This window comes from Entelurus aequoreus, linkage group LG04, assembly GCF_033978785.1.
Source record: "Entelurus aequoreus isolate RoL-2023_Sb linkage group LG04, RoL_Eaeq_v1.1, whole genome shotgun sequence".
NCBI classification, from domain to species: Eukaryota; Metazoa; Chordata; class Actinopteri; order Syngnathiformes; family Syngnathidae; genus Entelurus; species Entelurus aequoreus.
The window spans coordinates 64030889-64044763 of record NC_084734.1 but is presented as its reverse complement, the minus strand read 5'-3'; the positions used below and the strand labels follow the sequence as shown (position 1 = coordinate 64044763).

The 13875-nt window shown below is 36.6% G+C and overlaps 1 protein-coding gene across 1 annotated transcript in view; it reads right to left on the bottom strand.

Annotated features, from left to right (window-relative positions):
• Positions 1–13875, bottom strand: part of LOC133649218 (AF4/FMR2 family member 2-like) — a 277314-nt gene that overhangs the window by 31235 nt on the left and 232204 nt on the right. Inside the window, exons 19-22 of the mRNA XM_062046050.1 lie at positions 12550–12683; positions 9600–9663; positions 8935–9071; positions 3474–3545 (exon numbers count right to left, since the gene is read on the bottom strand). Coding sequence (XP_061902034.1) covers positions 3474–3545; positions 8935–9071; positions 9600–9663; positions 12550–12683 — 407 coding nt within the window. The remainder of the gene's footprint in view (positions 1–3473; positions 3546–8934; positions 9072–9599; positions 9664–12549; positions 12684–13875) is intronic.

Sequence of the window (13875 nt, the reverse complement as noted above, 5' to 3'; positions counted from 1 at the left end):
CTTGATGTACATACCATAAGAAGCTGAGAGCTACACTTTTATGGTGTCCTTGTTCTGATGATTAACTTGTATGATGACTGTGTTATGCTGATAGTATATATTTGTACCATGAATTGATTAAAGTGGACAACGACTTAAACAAGTTGAAAAACTTATTCGGGTGTTACCATTTAGTGGTCAATTGTACGGAATATGTACTGTAGTGTGTAAACTGTACTGTTTCATACAATGTATTCTCTTCCTTTGCAATTTATTAATAAAAGTTTCATTCAATCAATCAATCAAGGTCTGTCCCCGCCCATTAGGATGTTTCAAGAGGCAAAATACGATCCAGGTATTTTATTTTGAAAATAAACTGGATGATTAATTTTTTGGTCTGTGCATGACGCCCTGTACCGCCCAACCTAATTTTTGCTGAATAGATCCACCGTGCTCCGGCTTTGTTTCGATTAAAAGAGGTCATATTACACAAAACCGACTTTTCTTACCAATTGTTAGCTGTTTTTTTGTATTTGGGATCTGCATAAGTCCCGAAAAGTCAAATTCAAACCATGGAGGCATGGCGGAGATTTTTACAAAACTGTTTTGCCTCTTTCTAAACGAGCCGTTTGGAAATGGAGCCTTTAGTGACATATTGTGCCGAAGTTGCATCAGCGGACGTCTCCATATATGGTAGAAGTTTCCTCGAAGAGCTTAGCGCCAATCCACCGGTTTTATTCAGTTGTAGTCAATAAGCTCCTTCTTTTTCTCTACCCTCTTGCTGCGGGGCAGACTGGCTCGTAAATGGACATGTGCTGAAATCCTCCGCTGTTACCATAATACAAAGTAGCAATAGTTCTAACAGTGTCTGTTCAGTAGACTGGAAGCGCTAAAAACTACAAACATGGCTGACGGGGTGGAGACAGTTTAAAGGGGGCTTGGCCTGGAGGAGGACTTCGGCACGTGAATAAAACCGCCCACAAAACAGTTAATTATGAAAAGACAGTCATCTATGCAAAATTTGGACCTAAACACCACGTTAAGTGTTATGTAACAAAAACAATCACAAGGCCTATTGGGTACGTGTTTACATAGATGAGAAGATTACTTCAATCACACTATTTAAAATTGACTTTAAATAATATTTTCGTCAACTTTTGTTAAGAAAAACATTGGAAGTTGACGTGAAAATATTAATTCAAACCAATGTCGATTTTTTTTTAAAACTGTTCTTCCCCCCTCCCCCATCCCTCTACACCAGGGGTCACCAACCTTTTTGAAACCAAGAGCTACTTCTTGGGTACTGATTAATGCGAAGGGCTACCAGTTTGATACACACTTAAATAAATTGCCAGAAATAGCCAATTTGCTCAATTTACCTTTAACTCTATGTTATTATTAATAATTAATGATATTTATACTTAATTGAACGGTTTAAAAGAGGAGAAAACACGAAAAAAATGACAATTACATTTTCAAACACAGTTTATCTTCAATTTCGACTCTTTAAAATTCAAAATTCAACCGAAAAAAAGAAGAGAAAAACTAGCTAATTCGAATCTTTTTGAAAAAATTAAAAAAAGAATTTACGGAACATCATTAGTAATTTTTCCTGATTAAGATTAATTTTACAATTTTGATGACATGTTTTAAATAGGTTAAAATCCAATCTACACTTTGTTAGAATTTATAACAAATTGGACCAAGCTATATTTCTAACAAAGACAAATCATTATTTCTTCTATATTTTCCAGAACAAAAATTTTAAAAGAAATTCAAAAGACTTTGAAATAAGATTTAAATTTGATTGTACAGATTTTCTAGATTTGCCAGAATATTTTTTTTTAATTTGAATCATAATAAGTTTGAAGAAATATTTCACAAATATTCTTCGTCGAAAAAACAGAAGCTAAAATGACGAATTAAATTAAAATTTATTTATTATTCTTTACAATAAAATCAATTAATTTACTTGCACATTGATTTAAATTGTCAGGAAAGAAGAGGAAGGAATTTAAAAGGTAAAAAGGTATATGTGTTTAAAAATCCTAAAATCATTTTTAAGGTTGTATTTTTTCTCTAAAATTGTCTTTCTGAAAGTTATAAGGAGCAAAGTAAAAAAAATAATGAATTTATTTAAACAAGTGAAGACCAAGTCTTTAAAATATTTTCTTGGATTTTCAAATTCTATTTGAGTTTTGTCTCTCTTAGAATTAAAAATGTCGAGCAAAGCGAGACCAGCTTGCTAGTAAATAAAATTTAAAAAATAGAGGCAGCTCACTGGTAAGTGCTGCTATTTGAGGTTTTTTTTAGAACAGGCCAGCGGGCTACTCATCTGGTCCTTACGGGCTACCTGGTGCCCGCGGGCACCGCGTTGGTGACCCCTGCTCTACACAGCAAAAAGTCAGTGTTCAAAAACAAGAAAGAAATTGAAAAAATTATTTTACTTGAACTAAGGAAAATTATCTGCCAATAAATCAAGAAAATTTGGCTTGTCAAGACTTTCCAAAGCAAGTAAAATTAGCTAACCTCAATGAACCCCAAAATACCTTAAAATAATTTCTCACTAATAACAAGTGCACTTTTCTTGGTAGAAAAAAAAGAGAGACCTTTTTGCTCAATAAGTTGAAAAATATTCTTAAATTAAGTAAATGCTAGTGCCATTATCTTGACATAATGACATGTGCTCTGCATTATATTTCTTGAAACCAGCAAACTTACACTAAAAACTAATTTATTGTTTTTAATGGAAAGGCAACAAGGCAACCGCTTGTTACTCTCGGGGTCTACCAGCCGCTCAGGCAAATCATATTGTCTAAAAATGCATTTTTCCATGGATAACATGACATCATCGCGCCAAGTGCGTGCTCTTTCAGTCAATTAGTTCGCATATATACAGCCCGGCCCCCGGCCAAAACATTTTTAATTGTAATTTTGAAGAATTCATCTGAATGTGCATGAACTATTTCTGTTCAAAATTGTTAGAAATGTCACATGTTAAATGTTTAAATATTAACTGTCCGTTTACTGTACTGTGCCAACTGTACTACTATATGAGTACATATTTTCTATTGTTTCAATGAAAATAAAACAGCAAAGTCCATTTGGCTGTCATCCGTTTTAATTATGAGACAAAATTGTGTCAAAGTCATGATTTTTTTTTTCATGCTTGAAATAAGAAATTATTACTTTAAAAAAGTAGTTTTATACTTGTGAGTGTTGATGGCACAGCTTTGCAACAGTTGATATTCTAGTTTCAAGCATGTTTTACTCAATATAGATCATAAAATCTCAGCTACAACTGTAATATCTTACTGAGATCATTTAGGACCAAAACACTTAAAACAAGTAAAAAGCTCTAACATACAATATTCTTAGTGAGAAGCATTATCTTATCAGACAGAAAATAAGCAAATATCACCCTTATTTGAGATATTTAATCTTACTTAGATTTCAGTTTTTGCAGTGTACAAGCAGAAAAAAGGGAATCATACCACAACACGGCAAGTTTCTTCTCAGCAATGGTGGCTGAATGGCTGGTGAAGTTCTTCAACCTCATTGCATACCTGAAGAAGAGACACACTCATTACTGAGCTTAAAGGTTAAGGTTAGGTTGATCTAATTCCAGACGTTAGACATTTGGCTGTCGATAGGCAGTGTCTACGATCAAAGGAAGCTTTATATGACACTGTAGAAGGATCCCTTTGCCTTTGGTTATTGATTGGGCTTTCCACAAAGACCTATAGAGGTCACCTGTTTCCTGTTGCCCTCAGTGACCCAATCAGCTACACATTATTGCTTCCTGAGGTGCTTAATCAGTTAAATGAAATTCAGCAGTGGCAGGTGAATCAAGGGAGACGACTTACACCTTTATGCTTTATTGATCTCCTGCAAAATTTGCGTCCTTCCTCCTGCTCCCCTCACCCAGAAACCAAAGGTGCAAATTAGCAGCCCTGAAGCTCCAGAAAAGAGTCAGTGTTGTGCTTAAGGACACTTGAGCAGGATGGATGAGCATGAACTGGAGTTCTTCAGCCTTCAACTCAGGTTGTTTGTCATAATAGAAAAAAAGAGTCTCCCTTTGCACATCACGTTATGTTGAACCTAAGGACCGGAGTTGGTTACTCTGTAGTTAGCCCTCAGTGATGTAGGATGTGATCTTTTCAAAATTGTTTTCACTTGAGTTGCATTTTCTTAATTGATCATTGATTCAGACATATATATACGCTCCAGGACCGCTGATGTTGAATAACATTCCTGGATGTGACTTCTTTCCACAGGGTCAGATGATTAACCGTCTGACATTGAGATCCTTAGAGGCGAGAGTTGTGGCAGGACAACTCGTGGCTGCGTTACCATTGCTACGTACTAGCTTACAATGGCCCATAGTTCCTGGCCGAAAACAGCATTGCCATGCTTAAGCAACACCCCTGTTCTCTGAACCTGGCTATGTAGGAATGTTTTCCTTAGGGTGTCATCAGACAGACTTATTTTGAAGAGGTGGACAACATTAATGCGGTCCTGACGATGAGGGAGTCATCCAAGATTACTTGAAAATGTGGCAGAAACGGCTGGGAAAGCACATTAGACTCCATTTTTAGATAAGATTTTTAATCAGATTATTCACAGATTATTACTCGCTTGCCTCGTTTAAATTAACTTTAAAAAGACCCTATTATTTAGACACAAATGCACTTTTTTGTAAGAATGACATCTAGAAGCATTTTTTAAACGTTTTACTTGAATACATGTAATTTACTTCAAATCAAATCAAATCAAATCAAATCAACTTTATTTATAAAGCACATTTAAAATTTACCACAGGGGTAGCCAAAGTGCTGTACAATGGGCAGGTTAAAAGATAATACGAGAACCGAGCAAACACAACACCAACACAAACACAACACGATAAAAAATAAATAAATAAAATAAATAAAACATAAAAACAGGTTCACGGCAGGTGTATTATGGGGCGCCATTGCAGGATGGATATCACTCAGTGTTAAAAGCCATGGAATAAAAGTATGTTTTTAAGAGAGATTTAAAAACAGGAAGAGAGGAGGCTTGTCTAACACTAAGAGGCAGGTCGTTCCAGAGCTTGGGAGCAGCAGCGGTGACAGCTCTGTCACCTCTAAGCTTCAGCCTTGTGTCTGGGACCGTCAGTAGCAGCTGATCGGCTGATCTTAGGGATCGGGTGGGGCAGTAAGGCTGAAGGAGGTCGGAGAGATATGTTGGCGCGAGGTTGTTTAGACATTTAAAAACAAATAAAAGGAGTTTAAAATTGATTCGGTAACGCACAGGGAGCCAGTGAAGGGACGCTAATAGAGGAGTGATGTGCTCACGTCTGCGGGTCTGTGTTAGCAGACGAGCAGCAGAGTTCTGCACGTCTGCACTTGCTCAAACTGTGACAGTTAGGGTGTATTTAGAAGTGCAACTGGCCAGTGAGCCCACCAGTCGGAGTCTTTGCACTCCTCTTTGCACTTATGTACGCATTGACCTGATCACTGACCTTATAACAACACGCGCAGCCACTGCGATTAAGGTAAAAGAGCATGTATGGTCAAAATAACTTGCGTGACTAATCTGCATCTATATATGTTTAATGCAATCATTTTTTTGAGATTAATCACTTGAGTTAACATGTTATTTTTGACAGCCCTTCTTGAAAAATATATTTTGTGACACCAGTCTTTTGGAGCATTTTCCTGTATTGACATGAAAAGGACATATTTGCCCCATATCAGATAATTGTCTGTAAAAAAATCAGTGGATTTCACAGACATCAGTTAAGTTGTCTAACAAGCTAAGTCAATCATTGCTGGCATCGCTCACCTATTAAATCCTTTCTGTTGTACTTTTCTGGCATCGTTTGTTATTCCTTTTGCATTGGCTGTCACTCTGTCTCACCTAGGCGGCGACTGGTTAGCTTTCTGGTCATAAAACTGTAAATGTCACTTTTTAATGAAATGTTGTCTTTTAAAAGAAAAGAAGCAAAAAGATTAGTCCGGATTTGATTTTGATTCAGATTTTGATTTCATTTGATTTGACTGAAGTTTATTTTGAAAATGAATGTAGTTTCAACAAGATACATCACATATTTTCCATTCCTCTTTACAACATACTTAGAAAGGAGTAGGTAGAAGCACATCTTATTTAATCCTACCCCTTTTCCACTTCATAGCAGTTTTTTACACAAACATGTTTACTTCCTGTTTTCAATTTGTAGCACAGTTATATTAATGTTTTCTAAATATCATAGTTTTCTTCATAAATAGTTAAGTCAGTTACGGGTCACATAAAGTGACGAATCATATCTTATTTACAATAAACATCATTTTTCTTCTTCCTTATACATTGTAAACACATTGTGTTTGAACAACCTCTTAAACTGCATCAAGTTAGTACATTGTTTGACTTATTTGCTTAATCCATTCCATAATTTAATTCCATGTTTGAGTCCGACAGGATGTAAGAAGTGGCTACCCCATCTATAGGGTACGCTCTAAACTTAGCAGTAGCACTTTTTTCTAAGTGCCATTTAACAACTCTGCTTTCTTTGGTGTGATTATAGTATTTGGTGTGATTATAGTATTTATGTCTTGTCCTCAAGTGCCCAAGTTGTTAAACGTAAACACATCATGTGTCCAGACAGTGACACAATCGTTAAGCTATACCGTTCAGTTAAGCAGGGAATATTTTTATTTAAGAAGGATATTTATTTTATTCTGGCAATTTTCATCTCATTATGTGAATCACTACGTATTAACAACTATGTGCTCATGACAACTTAATTGATTATTGATGTATTATTTAATTGTTTGTTTCTGTTACAGATTGAGCACAGGAAGCAAGCAAACACGTGTGTTAGAAATTGGTATGAAACAGAAAAGGGTAAGATTAAATAAGATATGCTTCCTCCTACTCCAGTGGCGGGCCGTCAGGGCCAGCAAGGTCTTCTGTGCTGGCCTAACATAACCAGAAATCATGATCATAATTAAATATAAAAGTTATTTTTTATTTACTTTCCCTAAATATCTAAAAGTATTCAAATTCTCTTCATTTCATATTATGCTCTTTCCAGTGCTGTTGTTTTTAGGTTAGAGTTTGTATCCAATCAGAATTCAGCCAGCTTATGTCGTCATGCTGTACCAAATCTTCAGAATCAACAATGGAGGCATCTGTGCACTGTAAGTGAACGGGGACATACAGTTGATAGACAATTGCCATAGCTAATCAGATCACGAGTTGTTGTCAGTAAGGCCTTCTAACTGGCCTTACGCTGTGATTGGATACTCACTTGGGAGTCCCAATCGAGTATCCAATCACAAGTTGCGAAAACAGGAAGTGGCACCGGAGCCATACGAGCCATAGAAAGCCACAGAAAAGTCAACGGTACTCACAAAGAAGGAGAGCAAAATGGTGGCAGATACTGAATATATTTGCAAGGCCATTGTCAAGAAAGATACTTAAAAGAAACTACATCTTGTGAGACGAGGTTGGCCGACACCGGAAGCTATCCCGACGGTGAAATGGTTTGCCCACCACTTTCACACGAATCAACCGACTACGAGCGGTACCACTGGCTCATACAGCGTCGAATGGGTGCTACAAATTGTGAGTTCAAATATTTTATTTATTAATTTCTTCATGTTTCATTATTTTTAATACAATTCTTTGAAATTCGACAGTACCACGTAAGATATGTTTTAATTGCTGAAGCAGGTTTATTGAATGTTAAATGCTCCGAAAAATAGACCGTTTTGTACACTGTGGAGGGGTTTCAATGTCCAGTAGTGTGAAAGTGGGTTTTTGTATACTATCTCCAGCCGTGTCCATGTGGTGACATAAATTACGGTATTTTGAGAGGTGAAGTCGGACTAAGTAGGATATCACTGAAGACCTGGGTGAGAAACGGACATATAGTAATGAGAAACTGGAAATATGTTATTTACCATATTGTTACTGTATGCATACACATTAATACAACTTTTTTTCCTCAAATAATGAAGTAACTCCAAAACGTGTATCTAATTAAATTCAGTTTGGAGTCTAAAATTTTTTTCACACAAACAAAAAAGCCAAAAACATGCTCCTTAATGTAATTCTTGCACCCCCTGCAGCTGCGCATGCATATGCAACAAATGAATGCGGAAATGTAATCACACATTGAAGTAATCTTTCCCATGAGTTTAGTCGTTACACTAAATAATGCTATATTTTGTTGTTTAATGTAAACATTTCACTCTACAAACAATAACATGTATGATTCATTTGATTTTTTTTTTGTTTAGCTGGGAAACCATAGCTCCCAGCATGCCCTGTTCTTCACATGAAACCTTAAGATTGGATAATTTCTTAATTTGTAGTGTGAGACATGTATAAAAAAAGTTAGTTAAAGTACCACTGATAGCCACACACACACTAGGTGTGGTGAAATTATCCTCTGCATTTGACCCATCCCCTTGTTCCACCCCCTGGGAGGTGAGGGGAGCAGTGAGCAGCAGCGGTGGCCACGCTCGGGAATAATTTTTGGTGATTCAACCCCCAATTCCAACCCTTGATGCTAAATGCCAAGCAGGAAGGTAATGGGTCCCATTTTATAGTCTTTGGTAGACTGGGTCGGGGTTTGAACTCATGACCTACCGATCTCAGGGCGGCCACTCGAACCACAAGGCCACTGAGCAGGTTTTCTAAATGTATACAAAACACTAAAACACATATTTCCGCATGCCTTGGATTTACAGGCATCCGCATATAGACTTCCAATTGGGAGCACGTATACACATATATTAACTATTTTTCAGGGAGTTAGCAATCCTGTGACCATGAAAGAAGGGTAAGTAGTCGTAGCCAGAATTTATGTTTCATAAAATATGTTTTCTACCGCGTATTTAAATTGCGAGCAAAACTCGGTTTAAAAAACACCACATATATGCCACATCATCCATCGACTCATACCTGATTAGCTCGACGGTTTCCGAGTACATCGTGTAAGGAGATTTGGCCTCTAGAGGATCTCGCTCCATAGCGTTTCCACACTCAATGAAGGAGAGAGCGCCGTCTGCGTAGTTCACCGCTTTTCCAAATTTGTCAATCTATACACCGACAGGAACAAACAAAGACAAAATACGAACAATTTAATAAAACAGCTATGAATGTCTAAATAGGTTTGTCTTCTCTTTGAGTCATTTACCGACTAATCAGCAAATCTTCAGATAAATCAAAGGAAACACACGTAAACATGAGATAAATAACCAGTTTAATAAATCTAATTTCATTGCCTAAAGACATCAGATAACTCGTTTGATGATGTTTAATCTTGCAGGCATCATCAGAATGCAAAGTTCCCTTTGGAGAAAAAATGGTGCAACAAATAGCACAAATTATACAGTACAGTCCTTGATATGACGGATTTCACACTACACACACTTAAACACACGCAAATGCACACAATTAAGCAAGAACACACATAATTACAGTCAGTTCTGTCTTCACATTGTTTTTTTTTTAATAAATCATTTTCCTGCCATCTTTGTGAAGCTTTCTTCGAGCATGCACCAGTTCATGGAAGTGTCACTGTGTGTGTTTGGGAGTGTGTGTGAAAGATATGTAGATACACTTACCAATGCATCTGCCTTGTGCTTTAGCCTTTTAGCCTCCTGCATGTAGTAGTCTGCACTGCGGACTCTGGATACAGGACAGAGAACATAAAAATTGACGTAAATAGCATGTTGGAACAGATAAGTCATTTAGCCAAAAAATGATCAGTTCCCAACAAAGGCCTGCATGGCGGCTCCAAATATAACTTGGCCTAAGTAAGGCTCACTCACATGGTGATTTAAAACTGAATGGAGGAAATTAAATATCAAAGAAAAAGTAAAATTTTGACTCAGTGTATTGAAAATTGGCTACAGCTCATAATCAAATCAATTGAGTCATCTGATGTCAAAATGATAATGACCCAACACATATTTTACTTTACATCAAGGGCCAATAATATGTGGCCCCGGGGCTAATTTTGGTCTGCCAAATCTTTTCATTTGTTATGCATTTCTCGGAAATCAAATACGCTGCGAGAGAAGAGATCCAGACATACGGGCCACCTCCGCATGCAGACCTGTGGAATGTGCATTAAAAAGTTGTGGACTTTGACCAGCGGTAGTCATTATTAGCGACACTCTCCCGTCCTTTAGTAACACTTAACTTTCAGCAGCAAAAATTAAGAAATAGAGCAAATAGGCTGATGCAACACGATACAGGTGAACATTTTTTTTTTAATGTAATTTGTCTTTCTACATCATGGCCAATTAGGCAAATTATACAGCGACATAATCTACACCAGTGGTCCCCAACCACTGGTCCAGGGACCGTCTGTGATACATTTGCTACCGGGCGACACAAACATTAAATAATTTAAAAACGACCACATTTTTTCCGACTTAACTTTTGTCTGTCCCACTAGAGTAGACCCACCAATAAGTTTGTACATAAACGTATAATAAAACTCTTGATAGGAATTTACCAATTGGTTTTACTTCGTAAGATGGGACAATGCACATTAATGAACATACAAAATATAAATGTGCCAGATTGTAGCCAAATGCTTATGTCCATTTGCAGTCTGTGGCAGGTGGATTTTTTTTTTAATAAAACAACATTCATGAAAAGTTAAGTTAGACAGCACCAACATCAGACATAACAGTAGGGGTGTGGGAAAAAATCGATTCGAACTTAAATCGCCATTCTCACGTTGTACGATTCAGTAACGATTCTCATTTTTCAAAAATCAATTTAATTTTTTCAAATTTTTATTATTTTTTTTAAATTAATCAATCCAACAAAACAATACATATTCCAAAACCAAACCCGACCAAGCAACACTCAGAACAGTAATAAACAGAGCAATTGAGAGGAGACAAACATGACACAGAACAAACCAAAAGTAGTGAAACAAAAATAAATATCATCAACAGTATCAATATTAGTAACAATTTCAACATAGCAGTGATTAAAAATCCCTCATTGAAATTATCATTAGACATTTATAAAAAAAAAAATTAAAAAAATTAAAATTTAACAATAGTGGCTTACACTTGCATCGCATCTCATAAGCTTGACAACACACTGTGTCCAATATTTTCACAAAGATAAAATAAGTCATATTTTTGGTTCATTTAATAGTTAAAACAAATTTACATTATTGCAATCAGTTGATAAAACATTGTCCTTTACAATTATAAAAGCTTTTTACAAAAATCTACTACTCTGCTTGCATGTCAGCAGACTGGGGTAGATCCTGCTGAAATCCTATGTATTGAATGAATAGAGAATTGTTTTGAATCGAAAAAATATCGTTTTTGAATGGAGAATCGCGTTGAATCGAAAAAATCGATTTATAATTGAATCGTGACCCCAAGAATCGATATTGAATCGAATTGGGGGACACCCAAAGATTCGCAGCCCTAATAAACAATACTATGAAATACAGAGACGCATATATAATAATTAAAATAAAATAAAAGGTGTCCCATATCAAAAAAGAGGTTGCTGCATCAAGGCAAATGGAGAAGTGTTGTGGTGTTAAAGTGCAAGTGTGCTAAATTGTTGCATATAATAAGTGTGCTGAAGGAATAAAATACACATCTCCTTTGGCGTAGTAAGTTAAAGTGCTGCGATTATTGCACATAGCGCTACTGCTAAGTAGTTAGCATTCACATATGTGTTTATGCATGGAAAATTGCACCAAAAAGCATTCATAAGTGTATCGATGTATGAAATATTACTCAAAATATGAATACATAACTTTTCGAATAGAAATAGAAATCCATAGAAATACACCATCTATAGAAATCCATTGGAACTAATGGCAAGTATATTTAGTTGTATTATATATTTATGCTCTTGTCCTCAACGATGATGTTTATCATGTATATAGTATCAGATACCTTAGTAAAAAATATGCAAAAATTAGTAAAAAAAACAAAGGCCAGGGCTCTTACTAATTCAGCGTTACGATGAGTTGTATTTTTCATGCACTTTATTTTTGCTGTACATTTATCTGCCACACATTCGTTCAAATAATGCTTACATCAAACAGGTCCCTGGTGCAAAAAATGTTAGAGACCCGTGGTCTAGACCTTTTTAATTGAGGACCTATGCTTAAATGATAATACATTGATATCAGACATAAAAGCCATGTTAGGAGCAAGTCTTTCCAATCGTATTTATCTGTACGATAAATAATTCCAAAAATCTGAGGTCAGATAACTTTAACCCTTCAATATGTAGATATTAGCAAACACAAGCAGTACATATTGATTGTATCACATGCCACTTTACAGCCAGGTGGGGCGCTGTTCTTCTAGAGCAGCTTTTTTTTCCAATAGCGTGTTTAACTTATCTAAAGGTAAAACTGCATAATGCTATACTACACACTTGTCACGGTACAATATTTTACTGTGGCACAGCGTCCCGAGCCACGTCAAATCTTCAAAATACGATAATTTTAAGCTTTTGGTGCGATATTTTTTCATTTACCGTCTGGCAACATTGTTAGAAGTTGTTTGTACATACGTGTCACTAAAGGACAGTCTCGGTCTGGGAGGTTCTGCAGGTTCCATCAGTGGTTCCGACCAGGCATCTGATTCCGACTGCCCATTGGCATGGCAACTGTCTCCACAGGGCTTCTCAATATGATTATCTGTGAGCTGTAGAATGGAAGTCATTGAAATTCCACATTTAATTGCATTACAATGACTAAGTTACAGATTTAATTAGAGAACTTGCTGTTCTCTAACAAATAGCAGTAGTAATTTAACAAATTTCACCTGGAAGCCCAATATACCAAACTTTTTGTGGCTAGTGTATAATGTGACTCAGCCTTTATTTGGAGGAAAAGAGACTTTTAACCCATGAAATGTGCGAGTAAGACCTAGAGTACTAACAATTGCTGTGACCATTTAATGCTTTTGAGTCAGCTCTTTGGGCTCTATTTATGGTAGTATTATGAGGAATAACGCAAATTTGCATTACATTTTGTGGAGGGAGGCGTGGCCAGCGGCCTGCAGGAGCGGAGATCGCCGCCACTGTCCATGGCGCTGAGGACAGCGCACCGACAGACAGGGGCGTGTCAGTGCCGGCTGCGAGACACAGCTGAACAGGTGATTAGATTTCCCACGTGGTACAAGTTATCTAATTACCTGTTGTCTTTAACAGTAGCGGCCGGGAACAGGAGAAGGGGGAGGATTTTGGAGAGACTGAAAAGTCCTAGAGAGAACGATTATCTGAGGAGCTTGTTGAAAAACATTAAACCTTTGTTCAACTCTGCACGCCTGGCTACTCTGACGTATGTATCAGTGGAACCGCGAGGAACCGACTTCTACACATTTATTTTGCCCTTGTATGTGTAAAGTTACTAACAAGTTTTTACAAGTAGTTCCTTCTTTAGTAAGAGGGTTGTCTCCTCATACTAGTGTATGGTTATATACATTTGCCATTGGTATGCAAAATATTACCGTATTTTTCGGAGTATAAGTCGCTCCAGAGTATAAGTCGCACCGGCGAAAATGCATAATAAAGAAGGAAAAAAACATATATAAGTCGCATTTTTTGGGGAAATTTATTTGATAAAACCCAACACCAAGAATAGACATTTGAAAGGCAATTTAAAATAAATAAAGAATAGTGAACAACAGGCTGAATAAGTGTACGTTATATGACGCATAAATAACCAACTGAGAACGTGCCTGGTATGTTAACGTAACATATTATGGTAAGAGTCATTCAAATAACTATAACATATAGAACATGCTATACGTTTACCAAACTATCTGTCACTCCTAATCGCTAAATCCGATGAAATCTTATACGTCTAGTCTCTTATGTGAATGAGCTAAATAA